Below are 21,710 nucleotides of genomic sequence, written 5' to 3' on the forward strand. Positions count from 1 at the left end.
GTCTATGAGGCCCTGAATTATTGCAGGTGGTAAAGCTGCCCATTTGCCTTGGCAAAATGTGTATGTCAACTTTTGATCAGGGCCATTTGGGTGATTTCTGTTATCATTATGATTTAAAAAAGAGTTAAACAACTATGTGATAATACATTGCTTCATATGATCACTATCCTTAAATAAAATTTAAAAAATGTGCATGATCAGTCATATTTTTTAAATCAATGCCAAAAGTAGCCTAGTTTTGTCTGTTGCTGCTTCCATGCTCTGGAATAGTCTCCCATCCCACATTAAGTCCCGTTCCACAATTGCAATTTTAAATCAAATTTAAAGACTCACCTTTTTCTCTTGCTTTTAGTTCAGTCTGAGGTTATCCCTTGGTTTACTCTTTACTTATTTTTAACATCCTCTAACTGTTTTAATCTGTTGTTGGTTTTATTCAATTTCTCTTAACTTCTTACTGTATTACTTTGATTAGATTTTACATAATTTTAGTTGTCTTAAGTGTTTTCCATTTTAGTCTTACCCTCTATGTATTATATTTGTATTATATGTACTATTTTATTATATTATGTATTGTTGCCTTTTATGTATTATTCCTTTAATCATGTATACAAACCCGGAGACACAGGGGCATTGCCTCCCAGCAAAATTCTTTGCCCCCCCCAAAATATTTTGGGTAAGATGCTTCCCAACACTGTACTTCACTAATTAATGTTGGGAATGTAGGCTATCTAGGCTAGCTCTCTTGCCTTCATCTGCTGTTGGGAAATGTAGGCTAGCTCTCTTGCCTTCATCTGCAAATACGATCGAAGATGTGCTTTAAGTGATGTGAACACTAAGCTACAAAGAATGTGTAACTACTGCAGTTACTAAAGCTTTCAAATTTGAATGGCAGCTGTGTATTTTGCTAGTATATGGCCTCAGCAAGCCATGGATGCAAAGATTAGCAATGACATGATTAAAAATATATTTATATTTATGAGAGTATATTAATGTGCAAACACCATTTTGATAAACAGAATATCTGCAAGATATCAACAATAGGGAAATTAATTTAACAATATGTAAAAATGAAAAAAACCAATGAGATTGTATGTCCAACAAGAATTGCCTTAATCAAGAATGCAATTAACATTTGTAGAATATCTACAATACATAAAACAAGCCTTTGTTTGTGTGCATGTGTAGTAACTAGTACCAGTCTGGATCCTCGCCATTGCCCCATGGCTTCTAACTCCGTCTTCATCCAGATCCTCTGCTGTGGTGAGCAGTTCCAGCAGCTGACATCTAGGTCATAGGTTGGGAGAGAACAAGCCATGCGTAGGACACGTGTCTGAAACAAGTTGGTTAGTCTCGTTAAGGTAAAACCAATAATCTTACTGCTCTGTTTCACAATGTTGTTTAGTCTGAGACTGCATTGTTGAAGTGTGGTGCCAGCATTGACTGATAATCTCAAATAACAGTAAAACACATTCCCAGAGGGAGAGCTCTTGTTTTCCATTTACCTAGAAGTGGAGTTCGGGTATTGGGACCAAGGCAAGCAGCTGGGCATGGATGGACAGTGGGACTTTCACAGAAGACAAGCATCTTGGGAGAAAAACATGACACTTCACACAATGGATAAATCACTGGGAATATGCATGTATACTTAATAACCTTGCATATGAGATTACAGTCACACCTAAACCATCATGTGTGAGGGTAGCTATTGGTGTACTCGGCACAAAGAAAATGATCCAGGCAAGCCTAGTTTGGCCAGCCTGCGATTAGAAGAGATAAATGTTGTTGCCCTCATTGGTTTTGAACTTGAGTCTCCCATGTGAGAGGCTGTGTCTTTAACCACTACGCCAAGAATCTTAACATATGCAGAGTGTTGGTATATTGTCTCAACATTAGATAATTTTGTCATGCCTTAACCTCACGCCAAGTTTGAATATTTAGCTAGACAACATTAAGCATTGTGTTAAACTAACTTTCTTATTAAATGTTTCTTGTTAAGTTGACTTCCACCAAAAATCATGTCTAAGAATTCTATGGCTTCGGGCCACTGGCCAAATCTTATTAGCCAGTAATAGGCTGACTACTATCTACTAAATTCCTACTTGTAATAGTCATAAGAATTAAGCAAATTATAGCGAGACTGAAGAGGAACTTGACAATGCCAAAGCTATTTCATGGCACAACAATGTTTGTTTTTCTTTCATTTGTGAATGACATTGATACAATAACTGTCAATATAGGTGACGATAACTGACTTTTTTGTCAAGTGAAAAGACAAGAGAATCCTGGAAACCTCTCCGCTTTTACTGCGCAAGGGGTTGTGGTCTACTGTTTATTACCCCAAAAAGCATGCACGGATGCGTATTACGAAAATCCACCAGAAATAGTCGAAATATCAGCGTAAACAAATTTATTTTAGGCTTATTATAACATTGCTTCTGAAGGTTGTGGCCAGTGAATAATTAATCTATCCTGAACAAATACTAATGTATAATTTGCTTTAACTGCGGTGAACACCAGTCCCCTGTGTGGGAGTTTCTAACCACTATGCTATTTAAAAAGGGGTAGTCAGTCACTTGCTCAATCAGAGACATTCGCAGTTCTTGGCCGGCTCCGCTTATGCTCTCTGGCAAAAAGCCAGGCTGGGTAATTTCCTTTCTGTCTTTACCTGTTATTGTCTTTCATGCTAATTAGAATGGTGTCACCTTGATAAGGAAATGTGTGTGTATACATTCAGTATGAATGACTACTCTGGGCATTGAGGGACCTGCACTCTCCTGGTTGAACTCTTATCTCACTAGCCAAACCCATTACAATTCACTCAAAGGCCTAAACTCAGACACAGCCACAGTTATTCAAGGTGTCCCCCAGGGCTCTGTACTTGGTCCGCTACTCTTCATCATCTACATCCTTCCCCTTGGTCAAATCCTCCATCACTTCAAATTTAATTTCCACTGCTATGTTGATGATACACAAATATACACTGAACAAAATTATAAACGCAACACTTTTGTTTTGGCCCCCATTTATCATGAGCTGAATTCAAAGATCTAAGACTTTCTCTATGTACACAAAAGGCCTATTTCTCTCAAATATTGTTCACAAATTTGTCTAAATCTGTGCTAATGAGCACTTCTCCTTTGCCGAGATAATCCATCCACCTCACAGGTGTGGCATATCAAGATGCTGATCAGACAGCATGATTATTGCACAGGTGTGCCTTAGGCTGGCCACAATAAAAGGCCACTTTAAAATGTGCAGTTGTACTGTATTGGGGGTTCCGGGGGGGGTCTGAAAACCAGTCAGTATCTGGTGTGACCACCATTTACCTCACGCAGTGCAACACATCTCCTTCGCATAGAGTTGATCAGGTTGTTGATTGTGGCCTGTGGAATGTTGGTCCACTCCTCTTCAATGGCTGTGCGAAGTAGCTGGATATTGGCAGGACCTTTAAGAGTTCTGATCGATGAAATTGCCATCACAACCTCTGACCCATATTGAATCCTACCTGACTGCAATAAAAGCATGGATGAAGAAAAACTTCCTCAAACTAAAGTGACAAAACAGAGTTCATACTCATTGGAAAATGAGTATGATCCATCCTCACCCGAAACTGGCACTTTCAATCTCACTCACCAATGACACCATTGTTTCCCCATCCCCCCACTCACGTAATCTTAGCGTCATTCAGGACTCTACAATCTCCTTTGATCAGTACATTAAACAGACTGTAAAATCTTCATTCTTCCATCACTGCAACATTTCTGTCTATTTGAACACTGTTTCACCTAGTAAGAATAACAGCAGAATAACTGTCAGAGTTCCATCCCAAATTTTAGGAGAGCATAAGTATTCTGACATTTGGCTCACAGGTTTTCTAACTGATCAAGTTTCCTGTAGCATTGATTGTTTACACACAAAAGAGCTGTGAATGTGTTGTCTCAGTTCTACCCTTTGAGCTTCCCTTCAAAGTCTGTGTTAGGTGTCAGTAGGCATAATCCAACAGGAAGACTAGGGAGCTACCGTCCCAGCGCTTGCTGAAGGTCCTGGTTAGAAGGGGCCAACACGACAACATCATCTGCAAAAAGCAGAGACGAAATTGTGTGGTCCCCAAACCTGACACCCTCCGGCCCCTGGCTGCGCCTAGAAATTCTGTCCATAAAAATTACGAACAGAACCGGTGACAAAGGGCAGCCCTGCCGGAGTCCAACATGCACTGGGAACAAGTCTGACTTACTGCCGGCAATGCGGACCAAGCTCCTGCTTCGGTTGTACAGGGACCTGACAGCCCTTAGCAAAGGACCCAGGACCCCATATTCCCCAAGCACCCTCCACAAGATGCCGCGAGGGACACAGTCGAATGCCTTCTCCAAATCCACAAAACACATGTGGATTGGTTGGGCAAACTCCCATGAACCCTCCAACACCCCGTAGAGGGTATAGAGCTGGTCCAGTGTTCCACGGCCCGGACGAAAACCACACTGTTCCTCCTGAATCCGAGGTTCTACTATCGGCCGTATTCTCCTCTCCAGTACCCTGGCATAGACTTTCCCGGGGAGGCTGAGAAGTGTGATCCCCCTATAGTTGGAACACACCCTCCGGTCCCCCTTCTTAAAAAGAGGGACCACCACACCGGTCTGCCATCCCAGAGGCACTGTCCCCGACCGCCACGCGATGTTGCACAGGCGTGTCAACCAAGACAGCCCCACAACATCCAGAGACTTGAGGTACTCAGGGCGGATCTCATCCACCCCCGGTGCCTTGCCACCGAGGAGTTTCTTGACCACCTCAGTGACTTCAGCCCGGGTGATGGACGAGTCCACCTCTGAGCCCTCATCCTCTGCTTCCTCAATGGAAGAAGTGACAGCGGGATTGAGGAGATCCTCGAAGTATTCCTTCCACCGCCCGACGACATCCTCAGTTGAGGTCAACAGCTGCCCACCTCTACTGTAAACAGCGTTGGTAGGGCACTGTTTCCCTCTCCTGAGGCGCCGGATGGTTTGCCAGAATCTCTTCGAGGCCAGCCGATAGTCCTTCTCCATGGCCTCACCGAACTCCTCCCAGGCCCGAGTTTTTGCCTCCACAACCACCCGGGCTGCAGCCCGCTTGGCCTGTCGGTACCCGTCAGCTGCGTCAGGAGTCCCACAAGCCAACCAGGCCTGATAGGACTCCTTCTTCAGCTTGACGGCATCCCTTACTTCCGGTGTCCACCACCGGGTTCGGGGATTGCCGCCTCGACAGGCACCGGAGACCTTACGGCCACAGCTCCGAGCGGCCGCTTCGACAATGGCGGTGGAGAACATGGTCCACTCGGACTCAATATCTCCAACCTCCCTCGGGATCCAGTCGAAGCTCTGCCGGAGGTGGGAGTTAAAGATCTCTCTGACAGGAGACTCGGCCAGACGTTCCCAGCAGACCCTTACAGTTCGCTTGGGCCTGCCGAGTCTGTCCAGCTTTCTCCCCCGCCATCGGATCCAACTCACCACCAGGTGGTGATCAGTTGACAGCTCCGCCCCTCTCTTCACCCGAGTGTCCAAGACATACGGCCGCAGGTCAGATGAGACGACAACAAAGTCGATCATCGACCTGCGGCCTAGGGTGTCCTGGTGCCACGTGCACTGATGGACACCCTTATGCTTGAACATGGTGTTCGTTATGGACAAACTGTGACTAGCACAGAAGTCCAATAACTGAACACCACTCGGGTTCAGATCAGGGGGGCCGTTCCTCCCAATCACGCCCCTCCAGGTGTCACTGTCGTTGCCCACGTGGGCGTTGAAGTCCCCCAGTAGAACAATAGAGTCCCCAGTCGGAGCACTTTCCAGCACCCCTCCCAGAGACTCCAAGAAGGTCGGGTACTCTGCACTGCCGTTCGGCCCGTAGGCACAAACAACAGTGAGAGACCTATCCCCGACCCGTAGGCGCATGGAAACGACCCTCTCGTTCACCGGGGTAAACTCCAACACATGGCGGCAGAGCTGGGGAGCTATAAGCAAACCCACACCAGCCCGCCGCCTCTCACCATGGGCAACTCCAGAGTGGTGAAGAGTCCATCCTCTCTCAAGGAGTTTGGTTCCAGAGCCCAAGCCGTGCATAGAGGTGATCCCGACTACCTCTAATCGGAACCTCTCAACCTCACGCACTAGCTCCGGCTCCTTCCCCGCCAGCGAGGTGACATTCCACGTCCCTAGAGCTAGTTTCTGTGTCCAGAGATCGGGTTGTCTAGGCCCCTGCCTTCGACTGCCGCCCGATCCTCTTCGCACCGGCCCCTTATGGTCCCTCCCGTGGGTGGTGGGGAGCTGTCTATGAGTGAAAAGCAAGCCACTGGGATTTAAAAGAAACATAGAATTCAGTTAATACCATAGCACAATAGTTGGTCATAGCCAAATCGGTTTGGAATCTCCTGAAAAACAAAGAAATCAATGACCATGTTAGACAAGGAAATCAACAGCAGTTGTTGACAGTAAAATGTCCAGAGAAAAACAACTTTAAAATAAATGTCAGTGAAATCATCAACAACCTCAGGGATAAAAAGTCACTATCAACTTTTCACAGAAATGCCTGCCACCTCATCTGTTTACCATGGTCGAGGTAGTGTCATAGCATGGGCATGATGTGTGCCTCTGGAATGGGCTCATAATTATTGATAATGTAATGACTGATAGCAACATAATTAATACAGAAGTGCACAGAAGCATCTTGGCTACCAATGTTCAAGAAAATTACACTAGATTTATTGGGTGGCGCTTCACATGTTCTGTTTGTTGACATAGTTTACTTAAGTCTTTAGTAGTCAATTTCAGTTGTGAAAACACAAACCAAACACAGACTAAACTTGGTATTCATATCCAAAAGATATGCTCTTTGGTATGCCTAAATGCTCAATTCTCTCATAATTGAAGCATATATTTTATGTCAAAATCAGGGCTTCCTAAGGAAAACCTGATACCCCCTGCTGATTTTTCATTTTACTATCTGCCATCATCTCAGTTGCTTCCCAATTTGGAGTCAGTCAACAATCATCTTTGATTTACATACACTTTATCTATCCTGATATTCTGGAAAAGATAAACCAATTCTAGGAGAAAAACATAATTATATGAACTTTTCCCAGCAGGGATATTGGAAGAGTTGTACATTTTTTGTTTGTTTTGAGTTTGACAAATTGACTAAATGAAGTATGATTGTTATGCTATATCTAATGGTTATGTAGAAGAGATCATCGACCTATAGATAAATATTTTTAAAGTGTCTAATACAGTATTATAATGTAGCCTGTTATTGCTACGTTGAACCTTATTGCTTGAGCAAAAGGCATTATAGCCTGAACGAAAAGCAGTGGTGAAAGCACACATCCTTATTTGGAGGTTAAATCAAGATGACATTGGTTAGCGAAAATGTCTAGTCCCAAATGTCACATCTCTATAGGACCACAAATAAGTAGGGCCATTATACTTGATCAGAGACTTTTTTACAACTTGGAGAGAAGGGCATACATTACATTGAAGGTACGTCTAAGATTGAAAAATGAGTTGGGAAAAACAATTGGCTATTATGCCAGTCTGATTGTAGTGGACTAGTTTCTCACCAAAGTGCTAGGCCATTTGGCCAAAGTCTACTAAGATATTTTGTGTTAAGGAGAAAAATATGCCAATATGACCCAACCTCTTCTATACCCTCCCTATTCTATGAAAAACAAATTATTGCCTCATTATGGGACTGTGCAAACCATTTTTGGTGACTGCATTTCTTAGAAAATTCACATGGAAAACCATCCAGACCAGGTTTCTTGCCACTTTTTAAGCCATGGATTGTTTTCTTGTATTTCTACCAAAGAGAGTACTGCACATAGGAAATTAAAATCCTTGGTTCATGTAGGGGAAATTACACTCTTCAAAAGTTATACATTTTTGATGGAATGCTTTAAACTTACAGTACATCTGGAAAGTATTCATAACCCTTCAATTTCGACACATTTTGTTATGTAACAGCCTTATTCTAAAATGGATCCTTAAGTCCCCAGTCCTTGCTTGTGGTGTCCCCTCTTCAGTTCACTCCACAGTTATACAGTGAATACCAAAACATTCTGTTGGAGTTCACTGTATAACAAAATGCAATTCATCATGTATGCATTCAAACTTTGGATGCAAATGGATATTGTTACTGCGAAAGCCTCTAAAAGGTATTATTCTTAAATGGTCATGTGTATTTTGCAGACACTTTTGCATGCTGTCCTGGGATGTGTTATTAAAATAATGTATTTTGAAGTTTACATGCCTCAGATCTGAATGATCCCTATATAATTTTCTGTTATTAGGCCAAAGTAATATTGTTTTCGAAAACAATAAAGATATTTTTATTAACATTTTATATTAGTGAATGCATGCTAAAAAATTTTGGTTGCAATACTTTTGTCTATTAGTTCTAGATACTACCCAGTAATAAATTAGATCACTAGGCTGTAACATTCTTCACTGGTCAGTCCCATCCCTCTATTTCATACGGGACAATTTAATCTATACATAGCCTTAAAGAAAGCACAAACAGCAACATAACCAATCATTTACTATATACAAAAATAGTTTTATTAGTGATTTTGTTTTCTTACATTTTTGTTGCTAAATGTTAGTTTCTTGAGTGTTTCAAATAAAATTCTGAAATTGCCTTGAACAAGTCTGAAAATGTTTTATGAAGAATGCCAAGATATTTATTTTATTCCTTTCCCATCCCTGTAGGATTTATCACAGCAATTTTGAGCACTGGATTTCATTTGTAAAATATTAGTAATCTCTGAAAACAAATTATCTAGGATTCTTATTTAGGAGATTCAAATATTTTACACTCTAATCTTTATCAGCAAAGTATTACAGTAAGCTGCTGTTGTGTATTTATTATATGTTGTAAAGCCACATAATACTCAAAGTTTCAATTTCCTCCCTGGTGTAGATGCTCCCATTTATGTTGTAGAGCAAATCTTACATGACCCAGTTATGGGTATTTCTGAGAATCAATGCATGAAAGGCATGAAAAGTAATCAAAGGGATATAATATTTTTCTAAAATACAAGAAAATATTATTTAAATCTCTATATTTAACAACAATTAGAGGTAGACAATCTTTTTGCTGTACCTGCGTGCCCTGGTATGTAAATTTTGCCTTTCTAAATATTTTCTGGTTGCCTTCCACAAATACAATTCAAATAATTTGACAAGGATTTCGTTAAGTTTTCCATCTGGATATCTTTGAGAGAGAAGCAAACTCTCAGAGTGCCATATATAACACATCAAATGCATCTGATCAACATATCCACCCACTCATAGTTTCTGGGTTCATAGACCAGAAATATAATTAGACAATTACTTTTATTTAACTACTTACTCCAGTCACAACATGCAATGTCAAAGGCAACAAGGCATTTTTGTTTCCTAAACTGACCATGCATGCTCAACTCACTCCACAACCACCACTGCATACAAATACTGATCCGTTAAACTTTAATGACTGTCTGTGACTGTCCCTGAATAACTGAATAAGGGAAATACCTCCTACCCTGGATAATGCATCCTACTGTAACACATTATTTTAAAGGTTGTAGATGTATGATACTTCCACTCACCCCCCCTTTAAGACTGTTGTAACCTATCCTGAAAATGTGTGACTGTGCCAGCAATGTACCATTGTGTTATTGTGTGAATGGAATGAGTACAAATTATATAAAATAAAGGCTATGATTGAACGCTGTAAATAATATAGTTGGAACATACTAAATGTTACCGCATGTTTGAAAGAAGAAATCATTGTTAAATATTGATAATTTTGACAAGATTATTTTATGTCAATAAATGAATAAATAAATAAAGGAAAAGATCCAATTGATGTCAAAGTTAGAGGAGCCAAGACTTGGGGAATGTTTTGTATTTCACTGTAACATCTTGATAGTCTCAATCAATGTGTCATCCTGTGGTAAGGGAACTACTAATAAGAGACAAAGGGTCACAATATGAATCTTAGAAGCAGAACTTCTGTGTGTCAGCTGCCATGCAGAGCCATAGACCGTTTAGTGCACAGATTGATGTAGCGTTAAACAACGGATTCTACTCAGCATTGCGAAAAACATGTAATAATTTTACTTAATTGAACACAAGCGGTTTAAAAGATTGTGTGAAGCGCAAACCAAAAGGCATTTTTGTGTGATGATGCCATCTTCTGGACAGACCGGAGGAGAGACAAAGAACCGTTAAGTCATTTTTGCCAGACTGCGTATCCAAAGTCAGCCAAGACAGAGACAGAAAGACAGACAAAGAGACAGATAAAGACAGTGATGGCCAGACAGACAGACTACCCCTTGTTAAATAGTGTAGTGGTCAGAGACGCAGACTATCATGTAGGCGACCAGTGTTTAATCCTTGCCTCTTCTTGTAGGCTACCAGTGTTTGATCCTTGCCTCTTCATGTAGGCGACCAGTGTTTGATCCTCCCTCTTCATGTAGGCGACCAGTGATTGATCCTCCCTCTTCATGTAAGCGACCAGTGTTTGATCCTCCCTCTTCATGTAGGCGACCGGTGTTTGATCCTCCCTCTTCATGTAGGCGACCAGTGTTTGATCCTTGCCTCTGACTGAACAAAGTATTTATTAGGATATTTTTTTCAGGATAGCCAAAAACCTTGCTGGCTTCAAACTTCAGTAGCTATGATATATAGCAAGCATAAAATAAAACTGTTTACTGTTATATTGCTACTATTTCTGGTGGATTTTCGAAGTACGCAACCATGCATGCTTTTTGGGGTGATATAGATCACAGCCCCTTGTGCAGCAAAAGCGGATGCATTTCCATTAATAGATTTCCTGTAGCCCACGTTAGTTCAGCAAAACTAGGAAATACTGCATGTGGAGACTAAATGGCAGTGGACTGACTACCAACAAGCCCTGTGGTCCTGTGGGATTATCCTTGACCATCAATATTTTGACACCAGTTTGATCCCCTCTCAGATGTTCCAGTTTTTGTCTCAGAAATATTTATCCACTCTGTGCTTTTCAGCCATCGCACAACAATGTACAGCTCCGGAAAACATGAAGAGACCACTGCACCTTTTTCTTTCCTTTACAAAAAAGTTGAAAAGGATGGTTTTGAGTGAGGCCATTGTGTTAGTTCAGAACTTACAAAATGAATTCACCCCCCCCCCCCCCCCCATAAATCAACCAAACCACATTTTATTTCTACACATTACTTGGTTGGTGCCACTATTCTTGTTCATCTACAAAATGTTGAATCATCTAAACAGAGTAAGTTGAGATTCCACAAATAAAGTAAGTAAAGGCTTGATTGACCAGGGGAGGACTGACGATTGACCAGGGGAGGACTGAAGCATAAACAGGTGAATATGGTGCCACCAGGAGCAAGACATCAGTTGAGGTAATCTGTTTTTGAAGTAGCTGAATGTCCCATTGGGGCAACAATGTCTCATGACATCTTTTTTGAGCAATCATATTTAAAACTCTTTGTCATAGGCACATTGTCATTTCGCATGACATGGGATGTCCTTAAGAGTAGATTCTGTCTCCTTTCCCCATATCTATGGGACAACTTAAGCAAAAAAATTCTCAACTAACCACACTCCCCCAACCCCTACTTTTGTGGGCTATTAACAAAGTACGTTTTAGAGAATAATGTTATAACATAACATCATACTTCACATCACCCATCATGAACCACAGGTTTAAATATTTGACAGTGGGCTAGATTATATTTGGCAATGCTGTGTATGTCACAGTTGTCACATTTATGAACTCATTCATGAACCCTACAATGCATGGTAAAGACTAAATATTTTACATCATTAAAATGGGGAGCAATGTTTTTATACAGTAGAGATCTGGGAAAAACATTTGTCAATGGTTTTTATTACATCTGCATTTGTTAAATCTAAGGTAAAGTAAACAAACAAAAAAGCAATTTCAGGATTGTGATGAAGATCAGTAAGTAATTCTGCTTCTTAAAAGATGTAATGCTCAACCAAGAAGTACTCACAACAACATGTGTTTGGAAGTGAACACATCACTATAAAGGATAGACAACAAATCAGGATGAGGTGATAATTGCACAACCCAAGAGTTTATGTGTGTCCAACCCTGATTACAATCAAAGATGAACCCTGAGATGTCCCATGACACATTCCAACGCCAAATGCAAAGCATCTGGGCATTGTGCATATACACTGAACTAAATTATAAACATACTTTGGTTTTTGCCCCCGTTTATCATGAACTGAACTCAAATATCTAAGATTTTCTCTATGTACACAAAAGGCCTATTTCTCTCAAATATTGTTGCGTTTATAACTTTGTTCAGTGTATGTGACCAAGACTAAGGTTGGGCCACAATGAAGCACATGTACTGTGTGGCAGTGACCATTCAGGAACATTTCATTTTCTAAATATAGACATTTCATTTTCTAAATATAAACATTAAAATAGGGCATGTCCACAATCTGCTGTCACATTTCTTATTGTGTTTTTATGTAAATACAAAAAAAGCAGATTGAGTGCAAACAAAAAACATAGCTTTATTTTAAACAATTATAAAATCTAGGACATAATGTAAAAATAGTAACATAAAAACTGACTGACAATTAGTGCAATTTTAACACTTTACTGTTGACGGCATACATCAGCTTGCTTTGGTGACAGAGGACACCAGTCCCCCTTTTCATCTGCATCTGAAAATATAAAAAAAATAGAACAAGTCAAACAATTAGGCAGAGATGCAGTTTTATTAAAATATTTAAACTCGTTTAAACTCAGGGGATCAGATCAGGGTTTGTTGTTTGCAACTCTAACAACTACATTTTGAACAGATGCTATGGTTTAAACCAGGGCACATGGTCTAATAAGAGTAAAGGGAATTTTGTCCACATTGGAGAAAAATATTGAAAAAATCTAAACTATCAAATAGCACATAGGAATCATGTAGTAACCAAAAGTAGTGTTAAACAGATTCAAATACATTTATATTTTAGATTCTTCACAGTAGCCACTCTGCATTGATGACAGCTTTGCACATTCTTGGCATTCTCTCCACCAGCTTCATGAGGTCGTCACAAGTTTTTCTAACAGTCTTAGAGTTCAGACATGTGCTGTCTGAACTCCGAGCACATATTGCCGTCCCATTAGAATGGCATAAGTGTGCAAATTTGTCATCAATGCAAGGGTACCAACTTAGAATTATCTAAAATATAGAGGTATTTTGAATTGTTGGACACGTTTTTTGCAAGTGATTTTTGTGTGAATAGTGGATATATCAGTGTCAGTACTGAAACATCTGGATGCAGTCTACCACGCACCTTTGTGTTTTATTACTGGTGCATTTTGGCAAATGTATTTTGTACATATTGGACTCCCTTACTTTCAGCCAGGCACAACTCTAGCTGATGTTTGTCTACAAGGCTGTACTGCAGAAACACCTAAAACCTACTTACAAAATTAATTGGAAACCACAATCATCAAACATGCTAAAAATTCTGGCTAGTCCGAGCACAAGACAAGCTTTTTGAAATTTTGAAACTGATGGTCTACTTATGCCCCCCACTCATGGAAAGTCCTGCAGAGTAACCTTATGCAAGAGGACTGAGTGCCTATATGCATTTCAAATGTTTAATTTGGCATTTATTGTTCAATGTGAGTGCTTCTTTAGGTGTATGTGTAGAGTGCCTTCAGAAAGTATTCAGACCCCTTACCTTCCATCAGATTTTGTTATAGTCTATATTCCTATCAATCTACACAAAATACCCCATAATGACAAAACAAACAGTTTTTAAATCTGTGCCACATGTCCACCAGTCTGTATCACCCTGAAGTTAATCTAGTAGACTGTTACAGTGAGGGAAACATTTATTTGATCCCCTGCTGATTTTGTACGTTTGGCCACTCACAAAGAAATTATCACAGGTCCTTAATTTTAATGTTAGGTTTATTTGAACAGTGAGACAGAGAAAAACAAAAAAACCCCAGAAAAACCCATGTCAAAAATGTTATAAACTGATTAGCATTTTAATGAGTGAAATAAGTATTTGATCCCCTCTCAATCAGAAATATTTCTGGATCCCAGGTGTCTTTTATACAGGTAACGAGCTGAGTTTAGGAGCACACCCAGGAGAACTGGGTGAAAGTGTTGTGGTCAGATGAGACCAAAATCAAGCTCTCTGGCATCAACTCAACTCGCTATGTTTGGAGGAGGAGGAATGCTGCCTATGTCCCCCAACACACCATCCCCAACGTCAAACATGGAGGTGGAAACATTATGCTTTGGGGGTGTTTTTCTGCTAAGGGGAAAGGACAACTTCACTGCATCAAAGGGACGATGGACGGGGCCATGTACCGTCAAATCTTGGGTGAGAATCTCCTTGAAAAATGGGTCGTGGATGGGTATTCCAGCTTGACAATGACCCAAAATACACAGCCAAGGCAACAAAGATGTGGCTCAAAAGAAGCACATTAAGATCCTGGAGTGGCCTAGCCAGTCTCCAGACCTTAATCCCATAGAAAATCTGTGGAGGGAGATGAAGGTTTGAGTTGCCAAAAATCTGCCTCAAAACCTTAATGACTTGGAGAAGATCTGCAAAGAGGAGTGGGACAAAATCCCTCCTGAGATGTGTGCAAACCTGATGGCAAACTACAAGAAACGTCTGACTTCTGTGATTGACAAAGGTTTTGCCACAAGGGTTTTGCCACCAAGTACTAAGTCATGTTTTGCAGAGGGGTCAAAAACGTATATTTCACTCATTAAATGCAAATCAATTTATAACATTTTTGGGGGGGATTTTTTTGTTGTTATTCTGTCTCTCACTGTTCAAATAAACCTACCATTAAAATTATAGACTGATCAGATCTTTGTCAGTGGGCATATGTACAAAATCAGCATGGGATCAAATAATGTTTTTCACTCACTCTATGTGACAAGTTGTGTGTTTCAAAAAAATAACACCACACCTATACCAAACACAGATAACAGAACAATTTACCCTCTTCTGCATTTCCTACAGCAGTCTCCATATCCAATGTTACAGGAACACATGTAATCCCTGGTAAAGCATTTTAAACTTATACTTCATAAGTTAATACAAATGGATGGTCAACTCTGGGAAATAAAAATCTAGTTACCTTGAGCGGTTTCAAATGTGGAGTTATCAAAAAACTGCTTGGGACAGTTGATTGACATGGATTCAGAGCCTGGGCGGACATCAAAGAACTTGCTTTTAGGAGAGTCAAGGAACTTTTGGGGAGAGTCAAGGAACTTTTGGGGAGAGTCAAGAAACATTTGGGGAGAGCCAAGGAGCTTTTTGGGAGAGCCAAGGAGCTTTTTGGGAGAGCCAAGGAGCTTTTTGGGAGAGCCAAGGAGCTTTTTGGGAGAGCCAAGGAAGTCCTCTGAACTCATGGGAAGGCATCGTTTTGTAGGAGCACATGGAGACTGAGGCTTGTCCACCGCATCCCTCTTCAGCTTCAATGCTCTGGCTTTCCACTTGGTGATCTCTCCTTGCTTTGTAGAAACAAGGCTGTTGAAAGTAACAAAAGTCAGTAATGTGATCTCACAAGAATCAAAGCATTAGAGAGAAACAAATCCACCATTACCTCTCCAATTCAGAAATTTTCTTCTGTAGATGTTTCACTTCCTCTGCAAGTTTGTTCTTTTCAATGACAATATTACTTTGTACTTTGCGTCCTCCGATGGAAATCAGTCTGGCATGCAGATCTTCTCCCTCCATGTCTGCAATGGAATTACAATCTCAATTAGGGCCCATATAAGTCAGAGGTTATCAAACCCCTCCTGGGGACCTCCTGACCTCTCACAACTTCGGTGTATCACTGAATTAGCACACGTATTAACTAGTCAAAAGCTCAATAACTACAGTGCGGACAAGTGTGCCATCAGCTTCGCATCAATGTGATGTCCTCTGCGACATCAGAAGCCACCCAAAATCAACTTATTATCAGTTTCAATAAATGAACGCATGCTTCAGCCATCAACAGTTGAAAGTCGGTGAGAAGTGATCCAGCTGTAATTCAGTTAAACAGAGGCATTTCTTAATGATTGGGTTTTCATGGCTCTAGTGCAGCTTAAAGGTTAGTAGACAAGTTGATTCAGGTGTGCTAGCTCTGGAATCTAATACATGCAATGACTAGGGGTCCCGAGGAGAGAGTTGAGAATAACTGATTTAAGTATTAGGTTGTTTTTTGTTGATCGTTCATTCTAGTCTTAATCCTGTCTGGGGCAGGCATACATGACTGTTCTCCTTCCTGCTGTGATCTTCTCAAAGTCTCTTTCAATGTCCGCAAAGAATCCTCCTTATGGTTCAGGACTGAAGTCAATCTTAATAACCTGGGTGAAAAAAAAAAGCACAACATCAAAAACATGCATCATTTCATTAAAAGAGAAATGAAACATCAAACAAGCTTCAAATTTAGCAGTGGTACAATTCAACCAGAAAATAAACCAGGTAAGCCTAGTTCAGTCAGCCTGCAATTGAAAGTGATGAATGCTGTTGCCCGCACTGGATTCTAATCTGGGTTGCCCATGAGAGGCTGTCTTTAGCCACTACACCACGAAATTGCACGCTTTTCTAGTGTCAGTATACAGTCTCGATGTTAGATCATTCTGTCACCTATTAACATCACACAAAGTTTGAATATTTCACTAGACATCATTAAGCAGTGTGTTAAACTGACTAACATTTCTTATTAAATATACCTCCACCACAAATAGCATTTATGAACTTAATGGCTTTTGCCATTGGCCATTTAAACAAATTATTAGCCATTCACGAATCACATTGATACAGTAACTATCAATATAGGTAATGATAACTGACTCTCGTCAAGTGAAAAGAGAATCATGTAGCCAGCGAAGTTTGTCTATCCTGAACAAATCCTAATGCATAATTAGAAAATTCATCAGGAATAGTTGCAATATAACAATACAGTTTTATTTTAGGCTTCCTATAACGTAGCTGCTGAAGGTTGTAGCCAGCAATGTTTTTTACTAAGGCATAATGTGTTGGACTGTGATGGGAGTTGAACGTGGGACCTGTTGTTATGGAGCCCGCATCTCTAACCACTACACTATTTAACAAGGGGCAGTCAGTCAGTAAGAGCAATTCGCACTTCTCGGCCAGCTCCGCTTACTTGGTGCGGCAAAAATAATAGGGAAGAAAATGTATTAGACAAAAGTTTGATTAAAAAGAGCAGCTTGGATTTTGATTTGATTGTTCCCAGAATAAAGAACCCAGACATGTGTGCATGTGTTTATCTCAGATAACTTTATACTTGTCAACTGAAAACATGCCTCTAAAAACCAAGAAATAGTCACGTGCCCAAAATAAATGTAGTTATTTAATTGCCATAGCATTTGAATTTAGACTGCAATGTCTGAGACATACTACACACGTCAGTCTAGATGAAATAGTGTTATATGCATGTGTTCTGCACAGAAACTTCTAACACCATTATAAACATTGTGTGTACTGAGGTACACAATGTTGGTGGAGCATCCAATATTGGTTTTTGTCCTTGACCCCTGCGTACAGAGATTACTCCAGATTCTGAACTGTTTAATGATATTGTGTATTGTAGATTTGATCCCCTAATCTTCTGCAATTTTTTTTAAGATTGTGAAAGACTGCACGGGCAAATAATGCCACAGAGTGGTGAACCCCTCCCAATCCTTACTTCTGACAGACCCCTCCCTCTCTGGAATGATCTTTTAATACCCAATCATGTTACTGATCTGTTGCCAATTGACCTAATTAGTTGTGTGATATTCCACCAGGTTTAGTTTTATAGCACTACACCATGTTTCCAGTCTTCTGGTGCCTCTGTCCAAGCTTTTTTTTTAATGTGCTGCTGGTATCAAATACAAAGTGAGCATAAGTCTTCCAAAAACACTAACATTTCACAAACACTAACATTTGATGTGTTATCATGGTACTTTGTTCTATTGAATACAGGTTTAAATGATTTGCATGATTGCATTCTGTTTATTTTTTACCCTGCATCCCAACTTTTTTGTAAACGGGGTACACTATTTTAGCATAATTTTTGGAATTTTTAAAACTAATTTAGGAACGACTTATGTAGGTAATTCATATTGTTCAGAAACTTATTCTCCCAACTATAAATAAAATTGAATTCAATATTTTAAAATTAAATTACAAAGCCTATGATATTAAATTGATTTATATCAAATTGTTTGCATGCAGATGTGCCATGGCCTTTCAACGGTACAATTAAGTATACGTCACGCTTAACAGCGGCCTACACGAAGGAAATCACGTGTGCATAAGAGTGGGCTAAAGAAACATGCAGAGAAGCCATTAGTTTGTCTAGAGAAAAAAGGCTGGTCAGGGAAATGTTTGATTAGTAGCCATGGTTGTTAAATCTTACTCTTCTTTGTGTTTTGAGGACAATGCGGTCATCTCCAGCTCCATTTTCACCACTTTAGCCTTTAGGTCTTCAAGCTCAAGAGCACTAGGTGATGCTCTTCTCTTAGCCAATACCTACCCCCCAAAAAAACATAAGAAATGAAAGCATGCACACTTACAGTATTGAACAAATCTATCTTAAAATAACTTGTAGAATTCCCCCATGCTTCAACCGTAGATACAGTGGGGAGAACAAGTATTTGATACACTGCTGATTTTAGAGGGTTTTCCTACTTACAAAGCATGTAGATGTCTGTAATTTTTATCACAGGTACACTTCAACTGTGAGAGACTAAAACATAAATCCAGAAAATCACATGTATGATTTTGAAATAATTTATTTGCATTTTATTGCATGACATAAGTATTTGATCACCTACCAACCAGTAAGAATTCCAGCTCTCACAGACCTGTTAGTTATTCTTTAATAAGCCCTCCTTTTCTCCACTCATTACCTGTATTAACTGCACCTGTTTGAACTTGTTACCTGTATAAAAGACACCGGTCCACACACTCAAACAGACAGACTCCAACCTCTCCACAATGGCCAAGACCAGAGAGCTGTGTAAGGACAACAGGGATAAAATTGTAGACCTGCACAAGGCTGGGATGGGCTACAGGACAATAGGCAAGCAGCTTGGTGAGAAGGCAACAACTGGTGGTGCAATCATTAGAAAATGGAAGAAGTTCAAGATGACGGTCAATCTCCCTCTGTCTGGGGCTCCATGCAAGATCTCATCTCGTGGGGCATCACTGATCATGAGGAAGGTGAGGGAACAGCCCAGAACTACACGGCAGGACCTGGTCAATGGACCTGGTCAATTAAGAGAGCTGGGACCATTAGTAACACTACGCAGTCATGGATTAAAATCCTGCAGCGCACACAAGGTCCCCTTGCTCAAGCCAGTGCATGTCCAGGCCCGTCTGAAGTTTGCCAATGACCATCTGCATGATACAGAGGAGAAATGGGAGAAGGTAATGTGGTTTGATAAGACGAAAATAGAGCTTTTTGGTCTAAACTCCACTCGCCATGTTTGGAGGAAGAAGGATGAGTACAACCCCAAGAACACCATCCCAACCGTGAAGAATGGAGGTGGAAACATCATTCTTTGGGGATGCTTTTCTGCAAAGGAGACAGGAAGACTGCACCGTATTGAAGGGAGGATGGATGGGGCCATGTATCACGGGATCTTGGCCAACAACCTCCTTCCCTCAGTAAGAGCATTGAAGATGGGTTGTGGCTGGGTCTTCCAGTATGACAAATGCCCCCAAGCACACAGCCAGGGCAACTAAGGAGTGGCTCCGTAAGAAGCATCTCAAGGTCCTGGAGTGGCCTAGCCAGTCTCTAGACCTGAACCCAATAGAAAATCTTTGGAGGGATCTGAAAGTCCATATTGCCCAGCGACAGCCCCAAAACCTGAAGGATCTGGAGAAGGTCTGTATGGAGGAGTGGGCCAAAAATCCCTGCTGCAGTGTGTGCAAAACTGGTCAAGAACTACAGGAAACATATGATCTCTGTAATTGCGAACAAAGGGTTCTGTACCAAATATTAAGTTCTGCTTTTCTGATGTGTCAAATACTTATGTCATGCAATAAAATGCTAATTAATTACTTAAAAATCATACAATGTGATTTTCTGGATTCATAGGTACTCTTCTGGATTCACAGAAAAGTACCTATGATAAAAATTACACAGTTCTAGATGCTTTGTAAGTGGGAAAACCCGCAAAATCGGCAGTGTATCAAATACTTGTTCTCCCCACTGTATATAGACTATATAAATATATATTAAGGATGTAATGGACATTTTGTCAGTTCAACCGGCCTTTTCTCTTATTGGTTTTCCTTTATAAACAGTGGGGAACCATCAAAGAGTGTGGCGGTAAGCAGTTTTTTGAATGGCCAGCAATGGAGCATGAGTGCTAACGAGGGGTAAGGTACTTCTATAAAGTACGGAATAAAGGATCTTAACATTCATAAGATGTACTGTAAAAGGGCTCAGTGAAATTGGCCAATCTAGAGTTTTACGTCTATGCCCCCAACCCTTACCTCAGCATTTCTAAGTTTCTCTTCAAGGATTTTGATGGAGCCCTCCATGTCTATGACTTGGGCACGAGCATCCTGAAGCTCAGTTTGTAGGAGCTGGGTGGCTTGTTTGTGGTTTGCAACTGTGTCAGCAGCTTTGATCTTATCCTTTTCCAGCTTCTCAATTCTCATGTGCATTTCCTAAAAACACAACATTTTAATTAGCTAGTTAGATTCAGATAGAAAAACAATGGAAATCTGTGTGATTGAACACGATTCAAAATAGTGCCTTGATTTCCCCTTTCAACTGCTGAAGATTGTAAGTTTGGAGGTTGTCCTTGAAGACGGCTTCATTCTTGACAGGGGTGTCCTCCAACATCTGCAGTAGAGTAGATGTCTTACTCCTCTCTTCGTTCAGCTGACTGTCAGCCTGCGTTCTGACTGTACCTAGCTCTTTAAGCAGACCCTGGTGCTCATCTCTCAATCCCTGCAAGTCAAAGTGAAGAATTGATACACACAAACCATGATCAACACTGGAATGCAGTTGACCATGAGGAAACTAAGACGGGAGAAGATTGATTAACTACCTGGAGAGCCAGTAAGGTGGCCTGTGCTACAGCAGAGCAGTGAGCCAGCTCTTGTTCCAGGAACCTCTCCACAGCTGCAAAATCAATTGACTGGTCCATGCATAGAGCGCTCAGCTCCTTGTTGCTCACCACTCGTGCCATCAGTACGTCTGACACTGCGGTTTGCTGAGTAGCCAGGCTCTCCTCAAGCTTCTCCAAAACACTGTTCATTTTCTGAGATAAAATGATTAGTGTTACCCAGTCACATCAATATATCCTGTAACATTAACATTATACATGGGCTCTGGTGAAGTCTATTGGCGGCATGCACAGATTGGCAGATGTAATAGCAGGGTGTATAGCTAAATGATTGTTCAGGCTATTAAAGGGAAATAACTACAAAGAAAGTTCATAAATCCTCATTGTACTGTCTATACACACAACTCTTAGTGAGAACAGGGTTGAGTAAATAAGAGTAGAGTGTCATCTGATTATATTGCTCTCCCCCCAGTAATGCAATTTGCTAGAGCTTTGTGAAATAACAATTGTCTACATAAAAAACAAAGCATCTACCACTGTGAAAACAGTAAATTGGGGAACTCCAATCAATTGTGGTACATGGCATATACATTTTGATATCGTTTACCACCTG

The 21,710-nt window shown here is 40.6% G+C and overlaps 1 protein-coding gene across 2 annotated transcripts in view; it reads right to left on the reverse strand.

Moving 5' to 3' along the window:
• Positions 1–11,947: 11,947 nt before the first annotated feature.
• cenpe (centromere protein E) overlaps positions 11,948–21,710 on the reverse strand; it is a 44,603-nt gene continuing 34,840 nt past the window's right edge. Inside the window, exons 38-46 of one of the 2 annotated variants that reach the window (XM_034296722.1) lie at positions 21,080–21,292; positions 20,782–20,979; positions 20,517–20,693; positions 18,430–18,542; positions 16,272–16,369; positions 15,622–15,757; positions 15,154–15,545; positions 15,015–15,074; positions 11,948–12,713 (exon numbers count right to left, since the gene is read on the reverse strand). In XM_034296722.1, the coding sequence (XP_034152613.1) occupies positions 12,646–12,713; positions 15,015–15,074; positions 15,154–15,545; positions 15,622–15,757; positions 16,272–16,369; positions 18,430–18,542; positions 20,517–20,693; positions 20,782–20,979; positions 21,080–21,292 (1,455 nt within the window). In that variant the 3' untranslated portion in view covers positions 11,948–12,645. The remainder of the gene's footprint in view (positions 12,714–15,014; positions 15,075–15,153; positions 15,546–15,621; positions 15,758–16,271; positions 16,370–18,429; positions 18,543–20,516; positions 20,694–20,781; positions 20,980–21,079; positions 21,293–21,710) is intronic. The other variant, XM_034296723.1, reaches the window with a different exon arrangement.

Source organism: Esox lucius, chromosome 13 (genome assembly GCF_011004845.1).
Source record: "Esox lucius isolate fEsoLuc1 chromosome 13, fEsoLuc1.pri, whole genome shotgun sequence".
Classification (NCBI taxonomy): Eukaryota; Metazoa; Chordata; class Actinopteri; order Esociformes; family Esocidae; genus Esox; species Esox lucius.